Source organism: Lutra lutra, chromosome 16, assembly GCF_902655055.1.
Source record: "Lutra lutra chromosome 16, mLutLut1.2, whole genome shotgun sequence".
Classification (NCBI taxonomy): Eukaryota; Metazoa; Chordata; class Mammalia; order Carnivora; family Mustelidae; genus Lutra; species Lutra lutra.
Window position 1 is genome coordinate 5,714,125 of NC_062293.1, and position 22,871 is coordinate 5,736,995.

The 22,871-nt window shown below is 45.5% G+C and overlaps 1 protein-coding gene across 2 annotated transcripts in view; it reads left to right on the top strand.

Moving 5' to 3' along the window:
- Positions 1 to 1,203: 1,203 nt before the first annotated feature.
- Positions 1,204 to 22,871, top strand: part of GRB2 (growth factor receptor bound protein 2) — a 64,012-nt gene continuing 42,344 nt past the window's right edge. The window contains exons 1-2 of one of the 2 annotated variants that reach the window (XM_047707036.1): positions 1,204 to 1,408; positions 10,315 to 10,529. In XM_047707036.1, the coding sequence (XP_047562992.1) occupies positions 10,452 to 10,529 (78 nt within the window). In that variant the 5' untranslated portion in view covers positions 1,204 to 1,408; positions 10,315 to 10,451. Of the gene's footprint in view, positions 1,409 to 2,467; positions 2,596 to 10,314; positions 10,530 to 22,871 lie in introns of those variants that run through there. The other variant, XM_047707037.1, reaches the window with a different exon arrangement.

The following is a 22,871-nucleotide window of genomic DNA, read 5'->3' on the forward strand; positions in this document are numbered from 1 at the left end:
TCTGGGTCCTGTATGCATTTCAGTGGGACTTAAGGCCAGCTCTTTTGTCTTGCAGAACTGGCGGCTCTCCTGTGAATTACAAATTGCTGAAAGCAGAGGCTTTGGTAGGTTCATCTATTACCTTGCAAAGTGCCTTGAATACAGTTGGTGCTCAAAAAATGCCCGGTGAGAAAACAACTCATTTTCCTTATTTCAGTGGCTTCTTTTCTCTGCAGAATCAGACGGCTGGTTATTCTCATCCAGCACTATTCTGTTGGCTTCCAGGGAGCACATTACCATGAGATACGTTCTGTTCTCTTTAATTAGAAAGAGCTTTTGGAACTGAAAAATAGGAGTTACTTCTTCAAGCCTCATCTGCTGCTCCCCCGTACTCACCCGCCTGCTACAGGAATCGAACTACTTAGCATTACACAGAACAGGACTCTCCCGCCTCTGCTCCTTTGGGCGTGCGTGCCGTTCCCTTCTCCTGGAGCGCTCTCACCCGGACTTCTCTGTCTAGTGAACTCCTACTCGCCCTCCAAGACTCAGCTCAGACGTCATCATCACCTTCTCTGGGAAGGCTGTTCTAATATGGGCAGAGTAGCTGTCCTTCCCCCCATCTTCTTTAGCTTCCTCAGCATTCCCCCAAATAATTCTAACATTGCATATGGCATCTGTTTGTTTACTTTTCTTCCGCTCCTCCAGACCGCGAATTCCTTGCGTGCCAGGATACCTGTTCCTCATTGTGCCTTCTACACCCAACACCTGTACCTATACTTATGATTAGCACATAGTAGGCGCTTGATTAGATAAGCGAGCGAAGAATATGTTAATTCCTCTAACTCGGCAGTTTGGCCCACGTTCTCAAGTATTTCAAAAGCTGGTCGTCTATTTGGAGTGTTTCAGGGTGGAGGGAGATTCCCGCACCGCACCCCCCGCAGGAGAAGGGAAGTGATTAGGGTGTGGTGAAGAGTTACGCCCTCGGGGCTAAGCTGTAATTGACCCGTCTAGGCACAGAGAGGGTTACAGCAACCCAGAGGCGGAGCCATGTCGGTGCCACCTGCTCCGGGGCGGTCTGGCGCACGCGCCTTGGCATCTAGATGGTGGCTACCTGCGGGGCCCGAGCCCAGGAGGAGCGCTTGCGCTCTGGGCCTTTTCCGCCGGGGGAAGTCTCGCGGGGGCGGGGCAGGGCGGGGCGGGGCCGCGCGGGGAAGTTCTCGCGGGACCCCGAGGAGGAGCGGAAGCCAGGCGGCTGTGCTGCTTCGGGGAGCGGGCGGCGGCGGCGGTAGCGGCGGCAGCGGCGACGAACGCTGAGGCGGCAGCCGCGGCGGGAACAGGCGCTGCCCTCGGGGAGCAGCAGCGCGGTCGGCGGCCGCTCGCACCGCTGCAGAGGGGCCGGCCGGGCGCGGAGCGGAGCAGCTGCGCTACGGTAAGTGCGGCCGGCGGCGCTGCTCCGGTGCCTCTTCCCCCTCGCTCGGCAGCGGGAGTCGGCCCGCCGGGCCCAGCCGACCCAGAGCTGCCGGGGTTCGGGTTCGGGACGGCGAGGCCTGGGGCGGGGAACGGAGTCCCCGGGGCTCCCGGGCTCCGCGTTTCCCCTTTTGGGGCGCTTCCTTCCTGGGGACCGTCCTCCCCCGGCCCTTAGCTCGGTGCAGAGCCCCGGACCCTGGGGGCGGGAGGCGGGGGGCTCCTCATTAAGTTTCACGCTTTCTTCCGGAGGGTTTGCGCAGAGGGGTCTGGAGAAGCCCGGGAGCCCTGGGTACTCATTCTGTGAGTCAGTCTGACTTGGCCCGGGAGGCGGGGGATTCGCAGCGGCTGCAAATGTGGTGATTGATGCTCTTGCGACCTGCACGGCCACCACGTCACCATCTTCTGGTGTCCTTGGGCCGAATTTGGGGAGGAAACCCACCAACCGTATGAATACCGTTGAGTTAGAACCTTTGCTGCCGGAGCCAGTCGAGATGTCTTTTTTTTTTTTTTGAAGCTGCTCTGAAAAATAATTGTAAAGAACAATAAGCAGCAGTTGGTTGGAATGCCCCGAGGAAGGATTTCAGTGCGAGGGGATAGAGAAGCACAGGTATTTTTCATCTGTAAGGCTCTCCGTAGAAGCCACATGAGTTATATAGCTTGTTGAGGGAGTCATTATAAAAGTTGGGTTTGCAGAGGAGCCGAAGTGCACTCGACATCTATCGTTTGGTGCTGTGGACTCAGAAAAGAGTCCAAAAGACACATAAAAGAAGTTAGCGTTCTCTCTTTGGCTTTCCTGTCTCTCTTTCGATGTATCCTTCTCCAGTCGTTGCCTTCCCTTTCTACTTCTATTTTCAGTGCGGACATTAGATACTTACTTGTGTAATGCAAGTCATTTGCCCATCCCTCCCCCCCCCCTTTTTTTTTCTAATCTACTTCCCCTTCCTCCTTTTTGTCCCCTCTTCGACATAATTTTTCTGCCCTTTGGTGCAGTTTGTCTTCTCCCTCATGTAAAGATTCCGTTTTCTCTCCGGGGAAGATCCCCTCTTTTCCTGCTTTATCCTTCACTTTGAAGCGTGGGCTTCAGTCAGCCCTGCGAGACTTGAAGTTCTCCCCCTGGGAACTGGGAGGCTCAGAGGATTGAATTCATCCGTAAGTGATCAATACTGCCACAGGGTCACAAGTGTAGCTTGCTTGTGTTATTTGTGTTTTAGTTCTCTTTATTTTGACATTCTGCTTTTGTGCCTGCTTACGCTTTTCTTTCTGTGTCTCTCTTATATTGGTTAAGGAAGATTGGGTCAATTGGGGGCTTGTATGACTTATTTTTTTGGCTTTTAGTTGGAGTGGTTCATGTTAAAAAACAAAAACAAAAAAACCAACCATAGACCTATATTACAATAGAATTAAGGTAACGTGAAATATTTGAGGGAATAGAATTTTAGGCCAAAGGTGGATTAATTAAAACTTGCCCGTTGTGACAGTATGAATTTATTCTTCGCCAGGGTTCTTTTAATCAGGCATCTTTGTTATTGCTGTTGGGGTTTTTTTGGTAGAAAGGAATAACTGTGTGTTCCATTGCTCCTTCCCTGGTTCAAAATTTTCTGAATTCCCAAAATAAAAAATGAAGTTAATTCTTCTAATCGCCTTTCTTTGATACTAAAAGCGAGCATTCAAATGCTTGAGGCCGTTTACTTCCTTAGCAAGTGTATTCAGATTTGAGGGATTGCTAGGTTTTAAATACTACTGGTTGATGGTACTTAGCAGTTTTTTTGAGAAAAATCTGTTATGTTGCCTGTTGTGCGGCAGCAGTTCTGATTGTTAACTAGAACAGAAGAGTAATAGATTTTGGAGAAATTAAGTAATACAGAAAAGAGACCCACCGTGCTCTCCTGAGAGAAATTAATAGTTACTTGCTTAATTCAGAACTTTCTGGCACTACTGAAAGACTCTTGAGAGCCCTTGGTTTTATTTGTCAAAATTGGCTTTTTCCTTGTTGAGCCAAGTGAGGATGCATTATTTTCATCTTACGCAACGATGCTGTAGTGCATCTTCTGGAATGCAAAGTTTAAAATCTGCTTAAGGCACCCTTCTAGTACATCAGTGATTCTTCAGGGTTAGCATGCGTAAGAATTACCTGTGAATCTTATTTTAAATTAGGCTCTGGGCCTAAGGCCACTACATTGCAGAATTCCAGAAGGCACCCCATGGTGAATCAGTCTCTGAATGGGACTTTTTTTTTTTTTTTTTTTTTTAAGATTCCGTTTATTTATTTGACAGAGATAGAGATCACAAGTAGGCAGAGAGGCAGGCGGGGGTGGGGGTGGGAGGAAAGGAGGCTCCCCACTGAGCAGAGAGCCCCGGATGTGGGGCTCCATCCCAGGACCCCTGGGATCATGACCTGAGCCGAAGGCAGAAGCTTTAACCCACTGAGCCACCCAGGCGCCCCTGAATGGGACGATTTTGATGCAGCTGGTCCAAAGGCCAAAACTGTTGTTAGAGAATGCAGCTGTAAAATCATGAGGCTGGAATGTGGCTTTAAATTAGTCAACTTAAATTATGCTTTCTGTATGTACAGAGTAAATATTTAAAAGCCTAATAGAATAAGTGATGATAGATGTGATTGGTCTTTATATGTATAAGTATTTGAGCATTGTTAGGACTCTGATGTGGAGCAATTTAATTTTAAAGTTTATATTTAATAGGGCTGTTAATTTGCCTACCAGAAAGCGCTTCTGAGTTTGTATGTAGATGGAAGAAGATGGACTTGGAAAGATGTTGGTGATGCCAGCCAGTTGGTACCTCTTACAACTTTGTGCCAGAGACTCCACGGCCTTTACTCCCCTCCGAGGCCTTACATGCGCGATCTCTTTTAATCATCAGAATGTCCCCTGCTGTAGATGCCTTATTATCCTCATTTTCCAGCTGAGGGAAAGTAGGATTTAGGGAATGTAGGTTATTTCTCCAGTGTCAACCGTCTAGTGGTGATGGGCCCGTCGAATTCAGGCCTGACTCAAGAGTGCCAGTAAGATTTTTTGGTGTTTGACCATAGTGATGAAAATACAGTTGAGGTGTGTAATGCAGAAAGTAAAAATACTGGGGCGCCTGGGTGGCTCAGTTGGTTAAGTGTCTGCCTTTGGCTCAGGTCATGATCCCAGGGAGCTCCCTGCTCAGTGGGGAGTCTGCTTCTCCTCCCCTCGCCCCCACCTTGTGTTCTCTCTCTTTCTCTCACTGACTCCCTCTCCTAAATAAATAAATAAAATCTTAAAAAAAAAAAGAAAAAGTAAAAATATTTTGTCGTCTTGCTCCTAGAGAGAACCATTGTTAACATTCTGGGTTTTTTCTTTAGCACACATTTGGTTTTTTTTTTTTAAAGATTTTATTTATTTATTTGACAGAGAGATCACAAGTAGATGGAGAGGCAGGCAGAGAGAGAGAGAGAGAGAGAGGGAAGCAGGCTCCCTGCTGAGCAGAGAGCCCGATGCGGGACTCGATCCCAGGACCCTGAGATCATGACCTGAGCCGAAGGCAGCGGCTTAACCCACTGAGCCACCCAGGCGCCCTTTAGCACACATTTGATAAATACTATTTTGCTTTATGGAAATGGGATAAACTAATTTTTCTGCATTTTTGTTTTTAACTTGATAGTATCTCTTGATATTTACATAGCTATTCCATAGATGCTCTCAGGGATATTGATCAGGTATATATGTATGTGACACATGGTATTTGTCATTATTTCAGGGAGATAAATCTAGGAATTAAATTGCTTGTTCAAGGATATCTATTTTTAAATTGTCAACATAAAATTACTATAGTAGAGTATACGATAAAATTACTTTCCAGAAAAATTGAACTGATTAATTCCCTACTACAGTGTGGCCTTTGTGATGGGTTTGTTATAACACAGTATCAAGCACATGGTCAGTCAGGCATATTGTGGCTGCTCAAAATGTTAAATGGGTGAACATTGGATAAAGAATCAGAGTATGTTCACCCAAAGTATTGGAGAGGCTAAATACTATAAACCTTTAAAAAAATTTGCCAGTTAGGGGATGCCTGGGTGGCTCAGTGGGTTAAGCCGCTGCCTTCGGCTGGGGCCATGATCCCAGGGTCCTGGGATCGAGTCCCGCATCGGGCTTCTTGCTCAGCAGGGAGCCTGCCTCTCTGTCCGCCTCTGCCTGCCTCTCTGCCTGCTTGTGTGCTTTCTCTCTCTTTCTGACAAATAAATGAATAAAATCTTTAAAAAATAAAAAATAAAATTGCCAGTTAGGTGAAGGAGATCTCATTGTTTTAATTTGCAGTTTTTAACAGTGAAATTGAACCTTTTTTTTTAAGATTTTATTTCTTTATTTATTTGTCAGAGAGAGAGAGAGAGATGAGAGTGCACACAAGCAGGCAGAGAGGCAGGCAGAGGCTGAGAGAGAAGCAGGCTCCCTGCCGAGCAAGGAGACCTATGTGGGACTCGATCCTAGGACCCTGGGATCATGACCTGAGCCAAAGGCAGGGCCCAATCGACTGAGCCACCCAGGCATCCTTGAACATCTTATGTTTTAAGTAGAATCACATTTTAACTTATTTTGAGTAACTTAATGTTGGGCCCTGTTCAAACCACTTCATCTATATTATCTGTATTACCTAATAATGAATGAATCTTATAAAGTAGGTGATACTATCCCCATTTTACTGATAAGAAATGGGACTCATTTAAAAGGCTTACCCAGAATTATAGCTGGTAAGCATCAAGGTCATTACTTGAACCCCGGTCAGCCTGCTTTTAGAGACCATGCAGACACTAAGCTGTATTGCCCAGTGATTGTTGTGTATTTTATGTTCTGTGAATTTGGGGAAGAAGAGGATTAAATGGAAGAAAGAAAATAATGTCCTACAAGTATCCTTAGGGGACTGCATTTGAGGATTCAATGCACATTGTTTGCCATAAACAATTCAGGCTGCACTTATGGTTTTTTGTTTTTGTTTTTGGTTTTGGTTTTTTTTTAAGATTTTATTTATTCACTGGACAGAGAGAGAGAGCACAAGCAGGGGGAGCAGCAGGCAGAGGGAGAGGGAGAAGCAGGCTCCCCAGGAGCAGGGAGCCTGATGTGGGGCTTGATCTCAGGACCCTGAGATCAGGACCTGAGTCGAAGGCAGACGCTAAACCCACTGCAGGGGCTCCTGCACTTGTGTTCTTAAAATTTGTTGCTCGTGGGGGCGCCTGGGTGGCTCAGTGGGTTAAGCCTCTGCCTTTGGCTCAGGTCATGATCCCAGAGTCCTGGGATCGAGCCCTGCATCAGTCTCTCTGCTCAGCGGGGAGCCTGCTTCCCCCTCTCTCTTTTCCTGCCTCTCTGCCTACTTGTGATCTCTGTCTGTCAAATAAATAAATGAAATCTTTTTAAAAAATAAATAAATAAAATAAAATTTGTTGCTTGTGATGGGCTGCAGGGTGTGTGCTGGAACAGCTTAACCATTCTCATTAGAGTTCAGTGTCAAATGTACTCTCAACCCATCTTCTCTGTTAAAATCATTATACATTGCATCCAGTTTCAGTTTTCTTCTTTTAGTTATTAGTGTTGTGTATGGTAGTTTTTTTGTGGGTATGTTGTTGGGGCTTTTTTGTTTGTTTTTAGGGTTGTGAGTGGTTTTTTTTTTTTGTTTTTGTTTTTGCCTCTAATGAAACACACCCTTCTGAATTCCTTTAGCCTGTGTGCTCTTTCAGCGGCTAGTCTCGTAAGCAGAGCCCTTCAGGTTTTCTCCATGAGCTGCTTAGTTTTATTCGGCACAACCACGGAAGTATTGATTATGCCTGGTTTTCATTTCTCTCAAACTGTATCTCATGAAGCCATAGTTATGTGAAACATGGTTTTCAAGAGTGTTAGTCTGTTTATGCTTTTTTCTAGGAATCCTGTGGTAGATGAGTTCGGTCACAGGAAAACCCAGTGTTGAAAACCGTCTTGGTTTTTATGCCGTTTCTGTTTAGTTACACTGTAGTTGTCTGAAATACCGAATGACTTAGAAGTTTGTTCCCTGTTACAACATACTACCTTGACTATGACAACGCTTTTGAGTTTCTGATTTTCTGATTTCTGTTTTTCAAATATGGAACTCCTTATCCTTGTTAGATCTGCTCAGTTCAGCTTCCTACCATTGAAACATAGTCCCAACAATCAGCCCTAGACACCAATTAAAATAAATTACCTGGTCAGATAGAAAATATTGAAAGTATTGACAGGCATGTAGCAAAGATCTTGGAACATTTGTAGCACAATAAAATAGGTACACGCATTGGAAAGTAGGCAGAAAAGGAAAAGCAGTTATTAATGCCAGGGAAAAGTAAAGGATTGTACCGGAAAGGAAAGTTGCTTATAATATATTTAAATCAGCAGTGAAGAATATTTTGTAATGTGAACTGCTTAAACCGGAATTCATGGTATTACTGGATGGGCAAGGGGATGCTGGCAGGGGTGAACATCTCGCAAGCGATAGATCATGGCTGGAATAAACTAAGAAACAGCAGTAAAAGCATATTGTTTAGAAATACTGGAAGTAAATACAAAGCAAAAGACAAAATTGAGGGTGATTGCTGGTAGGTCTTGGGGTGGGGAACTGCCCTTTTTTTAAAATAAGCCTTTTAAAAGCAGTGACTTTCAAAATTATATACATGGATTAGTTTGACCAAAAAAAAAAAAGCAACTACAGAGAGAATAAATAAAGGGTGTTTAAGGACACACAAAAATAAATACTCTGAGGGGTCCCTGGCTGGCTCAGTTGAGAAAATATGGGACTTGATCTTGGGGTTGTGAGTTTGAGTCCCATGTTGGATGTAGAGATCACTTAAAACTTAAAATGAGGGGTGCCTGGGTGGTTCGGTGGGTTAAAGCCTCTCCCTTTGGCTCAGGCCATGATCTCAGGGTCTTGGGATCCGGGCTTTCTGCTCAGCAGGTAGCCCGCTTCCCTTCCTGTCTCTGCCTGCCTCTCTGCCTACTTGTGATCTCTGTCTGTCAAATAAATAAATAAAATCTTAAAAAAAAAAAAAAACAAACTTAAAATGAGACAGATATATATATATATATATATATATATATATATATATATATATATGTATTTGCTAGCGCTCTGTCTTCCCTCTTTTAGAGCCGGCCCCACATGGAATATCATAGGTATGGCCTGATAGAATAAACGTTGGTTTGGTTGATTAGTTTCCCTGCGGTAGAATGTGTGGCTTTCAGAATTTGACTGAAGGACTTTTTTTTTTTTAGATTTTATTTAATTATTTGACAGAGATCGCAAGAAGGTGGGGGGGGGAGCAGGCCCCCTGCCTAGCAGAGAGTCTGACTGGGGGCTCGATCCCAGGACCCTGAGATCATGACCTGAGCCGAAGGCAGAGGCTTAACCCACTGTGCCACCCAGGCGTCCCTGAAGGACTTTTTATTACCAGGTGATTTCTTCCCTCCTTGGTAACACTCATTTCCTTCTAATCTTAATATTCCCAGCTGGCTTACTGCTTAGTCCATTTGCAGCTATGCTTGATTAATGCCCCAGTTGTTAACTTTAGAACAAAAGAATAATAATCACCCGTGCCCCTCAGATGAGCTTTTTGCTAGGTGGTAATTATCCAAGAAGGGTGTCACTATAAATAATCTGTCCCCGTTCTGCCACTGTCAGTGTTGTTTTCTGCTTTTATTTAGCCTGTATGAAAACACGAACTGAAAACGAGAATGGGGCTTTATTTTCCTTTCCTTAGGCAGAGGTCTAGATTACGTCCATGTCTGTGGCTGGAGACTGAATGCCCATCGTTCCACATCATGTAGTACAGTAAAGGTTATTACAGAATCTTTACCTACAAAATGCAGTTTGGCTCATTTTAGAACCCCTCTGGCTCTGAGAAGAGCAGCTGTTGTCAGGGTGACTGTGAGAGGCTTCTGTTTGATTTACTGGCACCATCTCCCTGCCCTTTCATCCCCAGATAAGGCATCTGGCAGCTCAGATTCTGAAAAAGGGATTCCTTTCAAGTGTAGTTAGGACTTCAGCTTTGCTCCCTAGGGTGTTTGGAAATAATGTGGAGGATGCTTCTGGAAATGCTGGACCTTGGACATCTATTTCAAGGGCTGTTGGGACTCCAAAGCCTTGGGGGTGTTCAGGGGAGAAGGGTGTCTTAGTCAAGAGCAGGTCTTCACCCACAAAAGGCTCTGATGCAGCCGGATCTCCTTTTCTGGTTACCTGAGCTTGCTGAGCAGTTTGGCAGTAGCAGAGGGGAGCTGCCTTGCTCAGAACAGCAAATTGGATTTAAGAAAGGAGTTCCGAGGTTCACCTTCTCCTGCTTTCCTAGGAGCAGACCAAGGGTTAGTTTCTGAGAACAGTCAAGCAGCTCAGGACCAGAGCCAGAATTGCTTGCTTTGGACTGGGTAGGGGACCCAGCGTTTTCAGAAAGCCAGAAAGCTTGGCAGGGAGAAAGGAAGGAGATGGGCCCGTGCCACTGAGAAAAGCGGGGTCCCATCCCCAGGGCGAGGCCTTTCTTGGAGTGGACTGCATCTCCAGCCGGAGGAGCGGAGCATAAGGGCCGAGGGAGGAAAGGCGGAGACTGAGCGGGGCTCCAGCCGGTTCCTGCACACCGCGCACACCCAGCGGGAAGGAAGAGGAAGTGTGTTCGGGAATAGCTCGAGCGGCGGCCGCCATTGGCCGGCGGGCCTGTCAGTCGCCTGGGGGCTGAGACTGCGAAGAGGAAGGAGGCGATCGGGGCTTCTGCCTGCGAGCTAGGGAGGCGGGCCGAGCCGGGCAGAGCCAGGGGGCGTGGGGGCTGGGGCAGCGGGCCGATCGGCAGGGCGGGGCTGCCTTCGGTGCTGGCCACTTCTCTCACCCATCCCTCTTGTGATTCAGGGTGGCATTGTGTGCCCCGGAGTGCACGAGCGAGTCCCGGGAGAGCGGCGAGGCCGAGCCCAGAGTGCTGGGTGGCTTCGGCAGGGAAGACTCCCTTCCCCCGGCTTCAGGCTGCTGAGCCCTGAGCAGCACTCAGAATGGAAGCCATCGCCAAATATGACTTCAAAGCTACTGCTGACGACGAGCTGAGCTTCAAAAGGGGGGACATCCTCAAGGTAAGTGTGATGCCACGCAAATGCTGAGATGGCCTCCTGTTGTACTCCTCTACCTTCGTTTGCCCTGATAACACAAAGAAGCCGAGCCCGTCCTTTCTTGGTGCCCACTTTTCCCATTTACCGTGGGGTGGGCTCGGGATAGCTGACACAGATGCTGAGTGGAATATTAAATATGACTTACGAGGGCTGGGCTGATGTATGGTCTTTAACTGCCTTTGTGTGAATGCCTCGAGTATTTCTGTTTGCTTGTTGGTTGGTAATTCAGGGAAAGTCAAAGCAGCATGATTGTAGCAAAGAAGTGTATGAGGGGAAGGGTTTTTGTCCTTATTGTTGTTGTTAAGACTTAAACTTGAACTATTTATGTAAAAGCACTCAATTAGTCTTACTTTACCCAGTCAAGAGATTTTTGCAGTCCGGAACCTGAGGCTAGTTGGAGAGGTGGTTAGAAGTATATGCCAGAACTCATTAAAGAACCTCGGTGTCTTTTAATTCTTGGTGAAAAAAACCAGTGGAGTCCTAAATCCTTAGGTTTGTCTTGCTGTTGTACGAGTCAGATGGCGATTTTCTGAAAAGAAACTTGAGCAATTACCCTGTATTACAGTCTAATTGCACAAAAGAAACCTGCTGACAGTTTAAAAATAAGCTGCTTTCCAGTTTGCAGCTCATTCCGAGCCCAAACTATTTACATGAGGATTCGCTTTCCACCTGGCACATGGTAATTATGTTGTTTACCCAATTGACGGCAGCAGCCTGCCCTTTTGGATATGTAATTTATTTTTACAAGGGTGGGTGTTATCGAATAATGTGTCAGCTCTACAGGAGATCCTGAAGTTTAGCATTTGCGTATCCCAGGTTCGCTGCCTCTCAAGTTCTGACATTTTTCTGATGGTTGGGAGTTTGCCACGCATTTGTTTACTACCCCTGAGTGAAATTATTAATATTTTACAAAGAGGAAGAAAGTGGAAATGTAGAAATGTGGTCCCCTATAAAAAGACTGCTGATTTTTTTTCCCACTTTTTTGAGTCCTGCCAACCTGTGGGTAGTTACTACTTTGCTCTCCTTGCCTGAGGCACAGAGTTCCACCCCAAAGTGTCTTGATGTTAGACATGTAGGTTGTGCTTCTTAGAAGGCAATTTTGAAGAGTCCTTTAAGGGGAAGGAAAGTGTTTTTTTCAGAGCTGTCCTTGTGATGCCAAGCTCCCCGAGCATATTCTCAAAGTCAGCACTGAAGTGTCAGAAAGCAGACAGAGCCAGCTGTAGATTTTAGAGTAACATACGTTTTCGGTTTCTCTTTTCTTAACTAGAAGTCAGAGCAAAGGAGAGAGCTTAGACTGTTAAATTACTCTATCATGGACGTACAGAGGAGTAATTTGACGTTTCCATAGGTGATGACTGTTTTTAGCAGATAAACAGTCGTGGTACCATCAAATTGGCTACTCAAATATTGTATACCTGAAACTAATGCAGCACTGTGTGTTAGCTGTAATGGGATTTTAAAAAAGATCAGCTGCTCATGTCTATAGCCTCTGCAGAAACCCACCAGGAACAATTTTTTTTTTCCCCCACAATGCAAACTTGGGTTTCTCCATCGAGCTTACCCAAGAAACTTGAATCTGGAAGCCCGGTAGTTCATATTTTTCTCTAAGTTTATTCCATTATGTATGTAGCACTAAAGCAACAAAATGAAAATAGGGATTTGAGGTCTATTTTTAATAATTTTCAGGCACTGAAGTGTATCCTAGACCTAGACCATGAGCATCTCATAAGTTCTCCAACTTAAATTGTAAACTCTTGAACAAGTGTGAAACCCTTCTCCCATCCTATAATTAGGGAAGATGATACTGTTTAACATTCCCCCAGAAATTGTTCTGATGGGAGAGAAAGTGAGTCAGAGTGCTCACATTTACTTCCAGATTTTCTTTGGGGAGAGAAAAATGCATATATTTGGTTCTTTCCAATTTGGTAGATAACTGGCATATGAAGTCATAATGTCATTATTACTTTTGAATGGTGACCGTTAGCTGTTTATTAGTAATCTTGTGGCTTTACTCCAAAAAAAAAAAAAAAAAGTGACAATACAGTAGTTGCCCTTTGTCTCGAAATTCTGTGAAACAGCTGATTGAGAAGGAGGGATATTGCTTTGTCTTAAGAGCTGTTATTTCAAAAAGCAGTGTTTCCTTCATTTGATTATTCAAGGAGTAACTGATTTCATTTGAGGGGCTTTGATTTGATTTGATAGCTCTTTAGGATGTTAGCTGTGAGCCAAAACATGTTTAGAAGTGGCTGGAATAGCATTGACCAGTTTGACTTGATTGAGATAGAGCTTCTGTCTGCTCTCTCCATAAGGGGGGGGCATATACACATGGGTACTAAATACGTTTTATTTGAAGGTAATGGAGTGGCAAGGGGCTTGGGCCTCTACCTCTGACTGGAGTTCTCAGGGATTTACTCCTCTCACTGTCCTCGAGCTCCTGGTTAACTCTGGTTAATGTGGACCCCATCTTCCAGCAGGCCGCTTGCTTGCTTTCCATCTACACGTTGACTTGTGCTGCCCTGAGAAGAGAGAAAAATAAAAACATTTTCCTGGAAGCCTAAAATAGAACTAAATGCTTTGGTATATCTGCCTTTGTTACTGTTAGTCTTACAAAAGCACGCGTTTTTTGGAGGGGAGGAGAAGGGCATTGGGGCACAGAATGGAAGGAATTGCTTTTTGTTGGAGGTTTCAGCCCTGCATGGCCAAATGAACTCCCTTTCCCTGCCGTCGCCCCGTAGGCTTCAGATAGTCCCAGGGGTTCTCCACCAGACAAGGCCTCTGAATTCTCTCCCCTAGAGCACACAGTATATCCGAGCTTACCTAAAAGTCGCATCTGCTGTTCAGAGACTTACGTACCCACACTTTCGACAGAGCTGTGTGCAAATTAAGAGACCATTTTGAGGGGTGCCTGGGTGGCTCGGTGGGTTAAGCCTCTGCCTTCGGCTCAGGTCGTGATCTCAGGGTCCTGGGATCAGGCCCCCTAATTGGGCTCTCTTCTCGGCGGGGAGCCTGCTTCCCCTCTCTCTCTGCCTGCTTCTCTGCCTACTTGTGATCTCTCTCTCTCTCAAATAAATAAAATCTTTTTTTAAAAAAATAGAGAGATACCATTTTGAGCTCTCACACTTGTGTTCATGGCATTCAAGCCAGCAGCTTATGTTCTATCAAGGCAGACCTTTAATTCTAGAAAAGAACCAACAGTGGATCATCTTGGTGTCTTCTGGCACTAACTACCTTTATCACTTTTCTTTTCTTTTCTTTTCTTTTTTTTTTAAGATTTTATTTATTTATTTGACAGAGAGAGATCACAAGTAGACAGAGAGGCAGGCAGAGAGAGAGAGGGAAGCAGGCTCCCTGCTGAGCAGAGAGCCCGATGTGGGACTCGATCCCAGGACCCTGAGATCATGACCTGAGCCCAAGGCAGCTTAACCCACTGAGCCACCCAGGCGCCCCCTTTATCACTTTTCAATACTGCTTTAAAAATAGGTCTTGAGGGGTGCCTGGCTGGCTCGTTTGGTGGAGCGTTCTACTCTTGATCTCGGGGTTGTGAATTTGGGCCCCACGTTGGGTGTAGAGATTACTTAAAAATCTTGGGGTGCCTGGGTGTCGTTAAGCCTCTGCCTTTGGCTCAGGTCCTGATCCCAGGGTCCTGGAATCAAGCCACCACATCAGGCTCCCTGCTCAGTGGGAAGCCTGTTTCTCCCTTTCCTGCTCCCCCTGCTTGTATTCACTCTCTCACTGCCTCTGTCAAATAAATAAATAAAATCTTTTTTAAAAAAAAGAGAGAGAGAGAAAAGAGAAATAGGTCTTGGGTTCACACTTGGCTCTTTGAAGCTTTCTATCTCGGTGCTGATGACCTGTTTTAATATCACATTTACTGAGCATCTCCTTGAGCCACATCCTGGGATAAGTTGCTTTGAGAGTTGGGAAAGAAATACTTTCTCCCTTGAGGAACTTTAAAATCAAATAAGAGAAGTGAAATTAGTATGTGAAACAGGATATGGCAGTATACAAAATTAGACGATTTTTAGAACAGGAGAAGACCTTTTAAAATCTCTTAATTTTGATTTTTATTATTTTTTAGTTGAGGAAATGGCCTGTAGAGGTTAAATGATCTATCCAAGATCACAACGATTACTACTTACTGAGGAACTGGTATTTCATGAGACGCCGAGCTGTATCACACACTACTGTAGGGAGGGCGGCGGCTGGTAAGAGCGGACATTGGAAAGTGCTGTGTGGCGGGAGTGTGACTTGAACTGGACCTCGCCAGAGGGATGGGAGGGAACAGGGGGTGCTTGTTGTGTTTGAGATAGGAACACTAGAATGGGGTCGGGACACTGTGCCATGGTGGAAAAGAAAGTAGAATTGGAGTGAGATAAGAAAAACCAGTACGAATTCGATCTTAACCTTTAGAAGCCTCTGTAGGCTTTAGCTGATGATGGAAGTGTTCTGGGCTAGGAGGGAAACCTGGAGGCCCAGCCTGTGAGGTCACAGTGAGCCGGCCAGCTGTGAGACTAGTGCCCGCATAGGTGCTAGAGACTAAGAATGAAGGATGGGGGTGGGGAGGGTGTTGAGGGATGCTGAGTGAATGGAAAATAAGGGGATTTCTGCCTGTCACCTGGGGACATTGGAATAAATCTGTGTCACGGAGAAATGAATGCCTACTGAGTATGTTCCTGAGAGCCAGGAATCGGAACTGGGGTTTGATGGGTGATAGTTTTTATAGCAGCCGGAAGTCCTGAATTGGGGTCCAGGAGTCTCCTTTCAGGTGTTCGAATGATTAAACCTAAAAATGGGGTTGGTATGGTTTTGTTGTTGTTGTTGTTGTTGTTGTTGTTGTTGTTATTTTTTCCATGATTTCAGATTCATTGTACTTGGTAGCATTTCTCTGCTTATTGATAAGAATTCTTGGGGTGCCTGGATGGCTTAGTCAGTTAAACATCTGCCCTTGGCTCAGGTTGTGATCCCAGGGTACTGAGATCAAGCCTTGTGCTGGACCCCCTGCTCAGTGGGGAGCCTGCTTCTCCAGGCCTCCCACTCTGCTTGTGCCCTCGCTTGCTTTCTTTCTCTCTCTCTTTGAAATAAATGAAATCTTTTTTTTTTTTTTAAGATTTTATTTTTTATTTATTTATTTTTTTAAAACATTTTATTCATTTATTTGACAGAGAGAGATCACAAATAGGCAGAGAGGCAGGCAGAGAGAGAGGAGGAAGCAGGCTCCCCGCTGAGCAGAGAGCCCGATGCGGGGCTCGCTCCCCGGACCCTGAGATCATGACCTGAGCTGAAGGCAGAGGCTTAACCCACTGAGCCCCCAGGCGCCCCACTGAATAACATTTTTAAATGGGATTATTTTTTTAAGATTTTCTTTTTAAGCAATCTATACCCAGTGTGGGGCTCGAACTCATAACCTCGAACTCTTGATCAAGATCAAGAGTTGCAGGGGCGCCTGGGTGGCTCAGTGGGTTAAGCCGCTGCCTTCGGCTCAGGTCATGATCCCAGGTCCTGGGTTCGAGCCCCACATCGGGCTTTCTGCTCAGCAGGAAGCCTGCTTCCTCCTCTCTCTCTCTGCCTGCCTCTCTGCCTACTTGTGATCTCTGTCTGTCAAATAAATAAATAAAATCTTTAAAAAAAAAAAAAAAGATCAAGAGTTGCACACGCCACTGACTGAGCCATCCTGGTGCCTAAGTGGAAGTACTTATAACTAGAACTTTCCATGTATTGAAAGCATGAATTTAATGCTAGTGTGTTCGTATTTTAAGAATTGGAAAGGCTTAAGCCTTTTACTTCCTCCATCACCAGAATATGGCTTCTGTTTAACAAGTGTGTGTGTAGTCCAGAGTTGGTGTATACCTGAAACCTGATATCTGCATGTTGGTTTCTTTCTTTCTTTTTTTTTTTTTTAAGATTTTATTTATTTATTTGACAGAGAGAGATCACAGGCAGGCAGAGAGACAGGAGGAAGCAGGCTCCCTGCTGAGCAGAGAGCCCGATGCGGGCCTCGATCCCAGGACTCCGAGATCATGACCCGAGCCGAAGGCAGCGGCTTAACCCACTGAGCCACCCAGGCGCCCCATCTGCATGTTGGTTTCTAAAGTTTAAAAAGTCCGTGGTCAGGGGCGCCTGGGTGGCTCAGTGGGTTAAAGCCTCTGCCTTCGGCTCAGGTCATGATCCCAGAGTCCTGGGATAGAGCCCCGCATAGGGCTCTCTGCTCAGCAGGGAGCCTGCTTCCTCCTCTCTCTCTCTGCCTGCCTCCCTGCCTATTTGTGGTCTCTGTCTGTCAAATAAATAAATAAAATCTTAAAAAAAAAAAAAAAAAAAAGTCCGTGGTCAGAGAAGGGGGAAATGGAATACCTTTCTGTGAAGTCTTTGTAAAGAAAATCGCTCAAGTACATTAAGAACCTCAGGATCCCCCTTCGTAGACCTGAAAACATTTACCCAGTTAGCCCTATGCCCAGTGTGGAGCTTGAACTCGCAACTCCACAAGTCATATGCTTTACCAGCTGAGCCAGCCAGGCACCCCCTCCCAATTAATATTGTTTATCAGAGGTGAGTTTGGAAACCCCAAAATTCAGTGTTCTGTTTACAGGGAGGGTAGAACAAGATATCTGTGCCATCTGTGCTCTCAATCAGGATCCTCTCCTTTAAAGGTAAAATTGTTAACAACATCTCTACTGAATATAGTTTTTTTGGGTTTTGGGTTTTTTTTTTTTTTAAGATTTTATTTATTTATTTGACAGAGAGAAATCACAAGTAGGCAGAGAGGCAGGCAGAGAGAGAGAGGAGGAAGCAGGCTTCCTGCTGAGCAGAAAGCCCGATGTGGGGCTCGAACCCAGGACCTGGGATCATGACCTGAGCCGAAGGCAGCGGCTTAACCCACTGAGCCACCCAGGCGCCCCGGGTTGTTTTTTTTTTTTAACATCAGTTTTCAAAAAAAGAACTTTTAGAACATTTTTAAATTAGGGGCACCTGGGTGGTTCAGTAGGTTAAGTGTCTGGCTCTTGATCTCAGCTCAGGCGTTTTGTTTTGTTTTGTTTTGTTTTCGAGCTCAGGTCTTGATGTCAGGGTTGTGAGTTCAAGCCCATTGTGGAGCCTACTTAAAAAAATAAATAGGGGTGCCTGGGTGGCACAGTTGGTTGGGCATCTGACTCTTGATTTTGGTTCAGGTCATGATCTCAGGGTCCTGGGATTGAGCTCAACATTGGGCTCCTTGCTCAGGAGGGGAGTCTGCTTCTCCCTCTGCCCCTCCTCTGCTCACATGTGCTCACTCACTCTTAGTCTCTCTCAAATAAATAAGATCTTTTTAAAAAAAATTCAGTTCTTCAGGGGCGCCTGGGTGGCTCAGTGGGTTAAAGCCTCTGCTTTTGGCTCAGGTCGTGATCTCAGGGTCCTGGGATAGAGCCCTGCATCAGGCTCTCTGCTCAGCGGGGAGCCTACTCCCCGCCCCCGCCCCCCCCCCCCCCCCCCCCCGCCGTGCCTGCCTCTCTGCCTACTTGTGATCTCTCTCTGTCAAGTAAATAAATAAAATCCTTAAAAAAAAAAAATTCAGTTCTTCACTTGCATTGGCCAGATTTCAGGATCTCAGTGGCCGGCGGCTACTGTATCGGATGGTGCAGATACAGGACATTTACATCATTGCAGAAAGTGTGTTTGGACAGTTTTGCTGTAGATTTTCACTACCCAGACTACATTGTTAGTGTTCAAAGTATTTTGGGTTTCACCTTGAAATGCCAGGAATCCTGACTGCTCTCCTTGCAAAGCATCTGTGGTTACTCTGTTCCTTGGAAGCCAGAAGCAAGACCCTTGGGCAGAAGCTGCCGTAGACTGGGGGTAGAACTGGGCTGGGCTTTGTCTTTCTCAGGAGTTCTTCCCTGTCTGTACTCCTCCCTTTCCTTGGGAACCTCGGATTTCCCAAACCCCCTTCTTCACGGTGCTGCGCCCTCCCCACTTCCAGCCTGTGCAGAGGCAGATACTGGGAGCCTGTTGCCTACCTGGTATTGTGTCTTTTCTAGTGAAAACCAAAGGCCCAGAGGAGGAGTGCTCATAGACTAGCTTTGATGGTGTGACCGATGAGGTTCCCCAAGCTAGTGGTGCCTCTTCTAATTTGGGTTCCTTGTGTCACTGGATGTGTGATGTGGTCTTGAGCTGAATGTGCAGACGGCAGTGTCTGAGACGCATCCAGAGAGCAGAGGCAGCATTTCTTTGAATTCAGCAAAACCATAATTATTGTGTTTTCTTTTCAGAACTGTTTTACGTAAATAATCTTAGAGAAAGTCTTAGTCTTATTGTAGAGTCATTTTGATTCTTTGTGTTAACTTGCACTAAAATTTTGCAGAATTTAATATCCTCACCCGAAAAACTCTGCAGTGTTTTGCTGATGAACATTTTTGCCAGTAATGCCAAATAATGGGCCAGTTAATCTTTGTGGCTTTCTTTTTTGTTGTTGTTGTTTTTAAAATTGTGTTTATTTATATGAGAGACAATGAGCAAGGTAGTGTGTGTGCCTGTGCACGAGCAGGGGGAGGGGCAGAGGGAGAGGAAGAAGCAGAGCCCCTGCCGAGCTGAGCCCAGGGGTCAACACAGGGCTCCATCCCAAGACCCTGAAATCTTGAGTCGAGGAGATGCCAGACACTTAACCGACTGAGCCACCCGGGCGCTCCTGTGGCTTCTTTAAACACAATTTGGTCAGTTTGCAGTTAGTCGCATAGCTTCCCTGAGCACTTTGCTGTGTCACATCTTTTTGGTTTTGGTCATGTTGTTCTTTTCATCTGGTGTAATCTTGGCCATCTGCCATTCTTCGCTTATTATCTAGAGCAAGCCCCAAGCTCCAGAAGTCTTTCCTGAGTCTTTTCTCTCCCCTGGGTGCCTCTCCACTGCCCCTTAGCTCTGTGTATACACGTGGCACAGCATATTTCTTTTTCCGTATATCTCAGTAGGGTCCTGTGTCTCAGTGTCTTGCACGGTGCCTAGCAACATGGGAGTTCAGGGGGTGGAATGGAGGAAGCTTTGAAACCCACACCGAGTTTGTCCTACGCGGTATAAATCAGGTCCGCAGTTGACCCTGTCTGTTACCAGCAGTGCACTGTCAGAGGTCGGGCTTGTTTCTTGTGTTGCCTCAGCTGTTTTTGCATTAATTTAGGTGACATATACCAGAAATAGGAGTTCTGGAATTTCTGTTGAGTTTTCTATTCCGTTGCTTTTTGCTGCCACCTTAGTTAGGTTTCTTAGCCGCTTCCCCATTGAGTCTTTGTAAAGTATAATTACACGTTTCTGTGCGTGAGATCTAAAAAATACTCAGTCGGTTTTATTTTTAAACTACTGTCCAAAAAACATTCCACGGTTTCCCCCAGTTTTTGTTTTTGGACATTTATTCCAGCAGATAGTCCATATGTATATAAAAAATATTGCTAAAGGAGATTCTGAACACTTGGGCTTTCTTTCCTTGGTCTGTCCTTTATTCTTGAAGTGTGTAAGAAAAACAGGAAAACAAATTTTCCAAGAAATCATTTGAAGAAATCCTGATGACTTGTTCTAATTTACATAGTTTACACAACCCAGGGCCTTGGAGAAAGTGCCAGTGAGCAGCTTTGCAGAGCACTGGATTGAGGGGAGAGGAGGTTTTTCTTCTCAGGTGTTCTCCTGAGTTTACAGCTGAAAAGTGAGGTGGGTTGAAGGGAAGAGGGAAGAATTTCTTGTTTCTCAAGCTTTCCCAGAATACTTCGCTTACAGACAGTTGTTTGAGCTCTTCCTTGTGTCGCTGTACTTCCAGGGATGCTTTCTGACCTCTTACTAGCAGCACAGCTAGGAGTGGAGGCACGCTTCGTGGTGCCTGGCGGAGCTGTAGCCAGCCTGGGACAGGTGCACACCGAACAAGGTACTGAAGTCAGAATGCACAAGTGGTGCAGACACTCTCTCAGAGTCTGGAAGGTCTTCAGGGGAGAGCAGTGCAGGCAGATCTGATAAGCTTCTGGAGATTTGACATAGACTGACATTTCAGTTTTTCTGGGCCCTGAGTAGTGGTTTTAGTCAACAAGGCCAGAGTACCTCCTTTTAAATTTACCCATAGAGGGGTGCCTGGGTGGCTCAGTTGTTAAAAAAAAAAAAAACATCTGGCTTCAGCTCAGGTCATGATCTCAGGATCCTGGGATCATCCCCTGTGTCAGGCTCCCTGCTTAGCGGGGTTTCTGCTTCTCCCTCTTCCTCTGTCTCTCCCCGTTTGTGCTCTCTGTTTCCGTCTCTCTCAAATAAATAAAATCTTAAAAAAAAAAAAAAAGAATTAGGGGTGCCTGGATGGTTCATTGGGTTGAAGCCTCTGCCTTCAGCTCAGGTTATGATCCCAGGACCAGGGGCCTGGGATAAAATCTCACATCAGGCTCCCTGCCGAGGGAGGGAGGGAGAGACACAGGAGAGACAGGAGAGACACCCTGCTTCCTCCTCTCTCTCTGCCTACTTGTGATCTCTGTCAAATAAATAAATAAAATCTTTTTAAAAAAAGAATTAAAAAATAACAATTAATAAATTTATCCATAGAGCCAGCTCTTGGAAATGTGCATGTAACTGGTGATAAACTTGGAGCTCAAACAGTGAGTGACCTATGTTAAGTTCTAACCATGTGATATTCACAGAATAATGAATTTGCATCTGTAGTGGTGGGGGGCTTTAGCCATTGAATCCATGAGTTGATCTAAGCTTCAGCTTTAAACACTCATTAATTTTAACAGGGCATCTGGCTGTCTCAGTGGTTAGAGCACATGACTCTTGATCCCCAGGGTTGTGAGTTCAAGCCCTACATTGGGCATGGAGCATAAGGTAAACAGTAACAAAAAGCTTAAAAAATTTTTTAAATGTGGGTGCCTCTTCATCAGTAAAATGATGGTTTATGTTTTGAATAATTAATGCTATCCTTTAAACAAAGGACTACGAACATTTTGAGTTGTTTTTTAGCTGCATTAAAGCATCTGAAAAGTTCTTAAACACCGTCTGTGTCATGACTTGTACCATTCTGCCGCAGGCTGGGTGACGAGAGTCAGAGAGTCCGTCTTCGAGCAGCCCTTGCCCTGTCAGCCCGCGGCCCTCGCTTGTATCAGGAGCCTTGTAAAGTGACTGAGCAGCTGAGCTCAGAAGAAGCAAAGAAATGAATTGGGTTTTTTTTTTTCCAGTAGAAGGTTGATCAGAGGCTTTTAAACTTGAGGAAAGCGGCATACAGTTTGTGTTTGCCTTCTTAAGTTTTTTGTCTTCGGGTCGTGGCACTGTGGTTTGCCATGTCTTTAAGCTGCTACTCCTTGTTCTAGCATAAAATCATTGAAATGAGTTAAATAGTGTTGATATATCCTCTTTCGATCTCAGGAATATCTAGCAGTAAGTTGTGAAATGAAGAAAATCATAATACGTTTCTAAGATTCTCTTTCACATACTGTGTTCAGATCCGTCAGCAAGCTTTTGCATGTGTCCCAGGGAGACCGTTTCAGAGTACTTGGGTCGTTAAGTTCGGCTGGTGTGTCCCTATGAACCAATGTGTAAAAAATGCATCTTCTGGGCGCCTGGGTGGCTCAGTGGGTTAAGCCGCTGCCTTCGGCTCAGGTCATGATCTCAGGGTCCTGGGATCGAGCCCCGCATCGGGCTCTCTGCTCGGCGGGGAGCCTGCTTCCTCCTCTCTCTCTGCCTGCCTCTCTGCCTGCTTGTGATCTCTGTCTGTCAAATAAATAAATAAAATCTTTAAAAAAAAAAAATGCATCTTCTGATTAAACACTGATTTAACTAACATAATGTAATTTTTTTTTTAAAGATTTTATTTATTTGACAGAGAGAAATCACAAGTAAGCAGAGAGGCAGGCAGAGAGAGAGGAGGAAGCAGGCTCCCTGCTGAGCAGAAAGCCCGATGTGGGGCTCAAACCCAGGACCTGGGATCATGACCTGAGCCAAAGGCAGCGGCTTAACCCACTGAGCCACCCAGGTGCCCCCATAATGTAATTTTTTAAATTATTAAAAAAAAAACAGGGGCATCTGGGTGGCTCAGTGGTTTAAGCCTCTGCCTTCAGCTCATGTCATGATCTCGGTTGGGGTCCTGAAATCGAGTTCCTCATCGGGCTCTCTGCTTGGCGGGGGAGCCTTCTTCCTCCTCTCTCTCTCTCTGCCTGCCTCTCTGCCTGCCTGTGATCTCTGTCAAATAAATAAAATCTTTTTAGAAAATTATTAAACAAATTTTAAAATGCTAATTTAGAGGATTTATAGCAACATGTAGTGATTGTGGACTGTAACTAAATTTTGGACTCAAGATACTAAGAAGTGCTGCATGAAATGACAGCTACCATC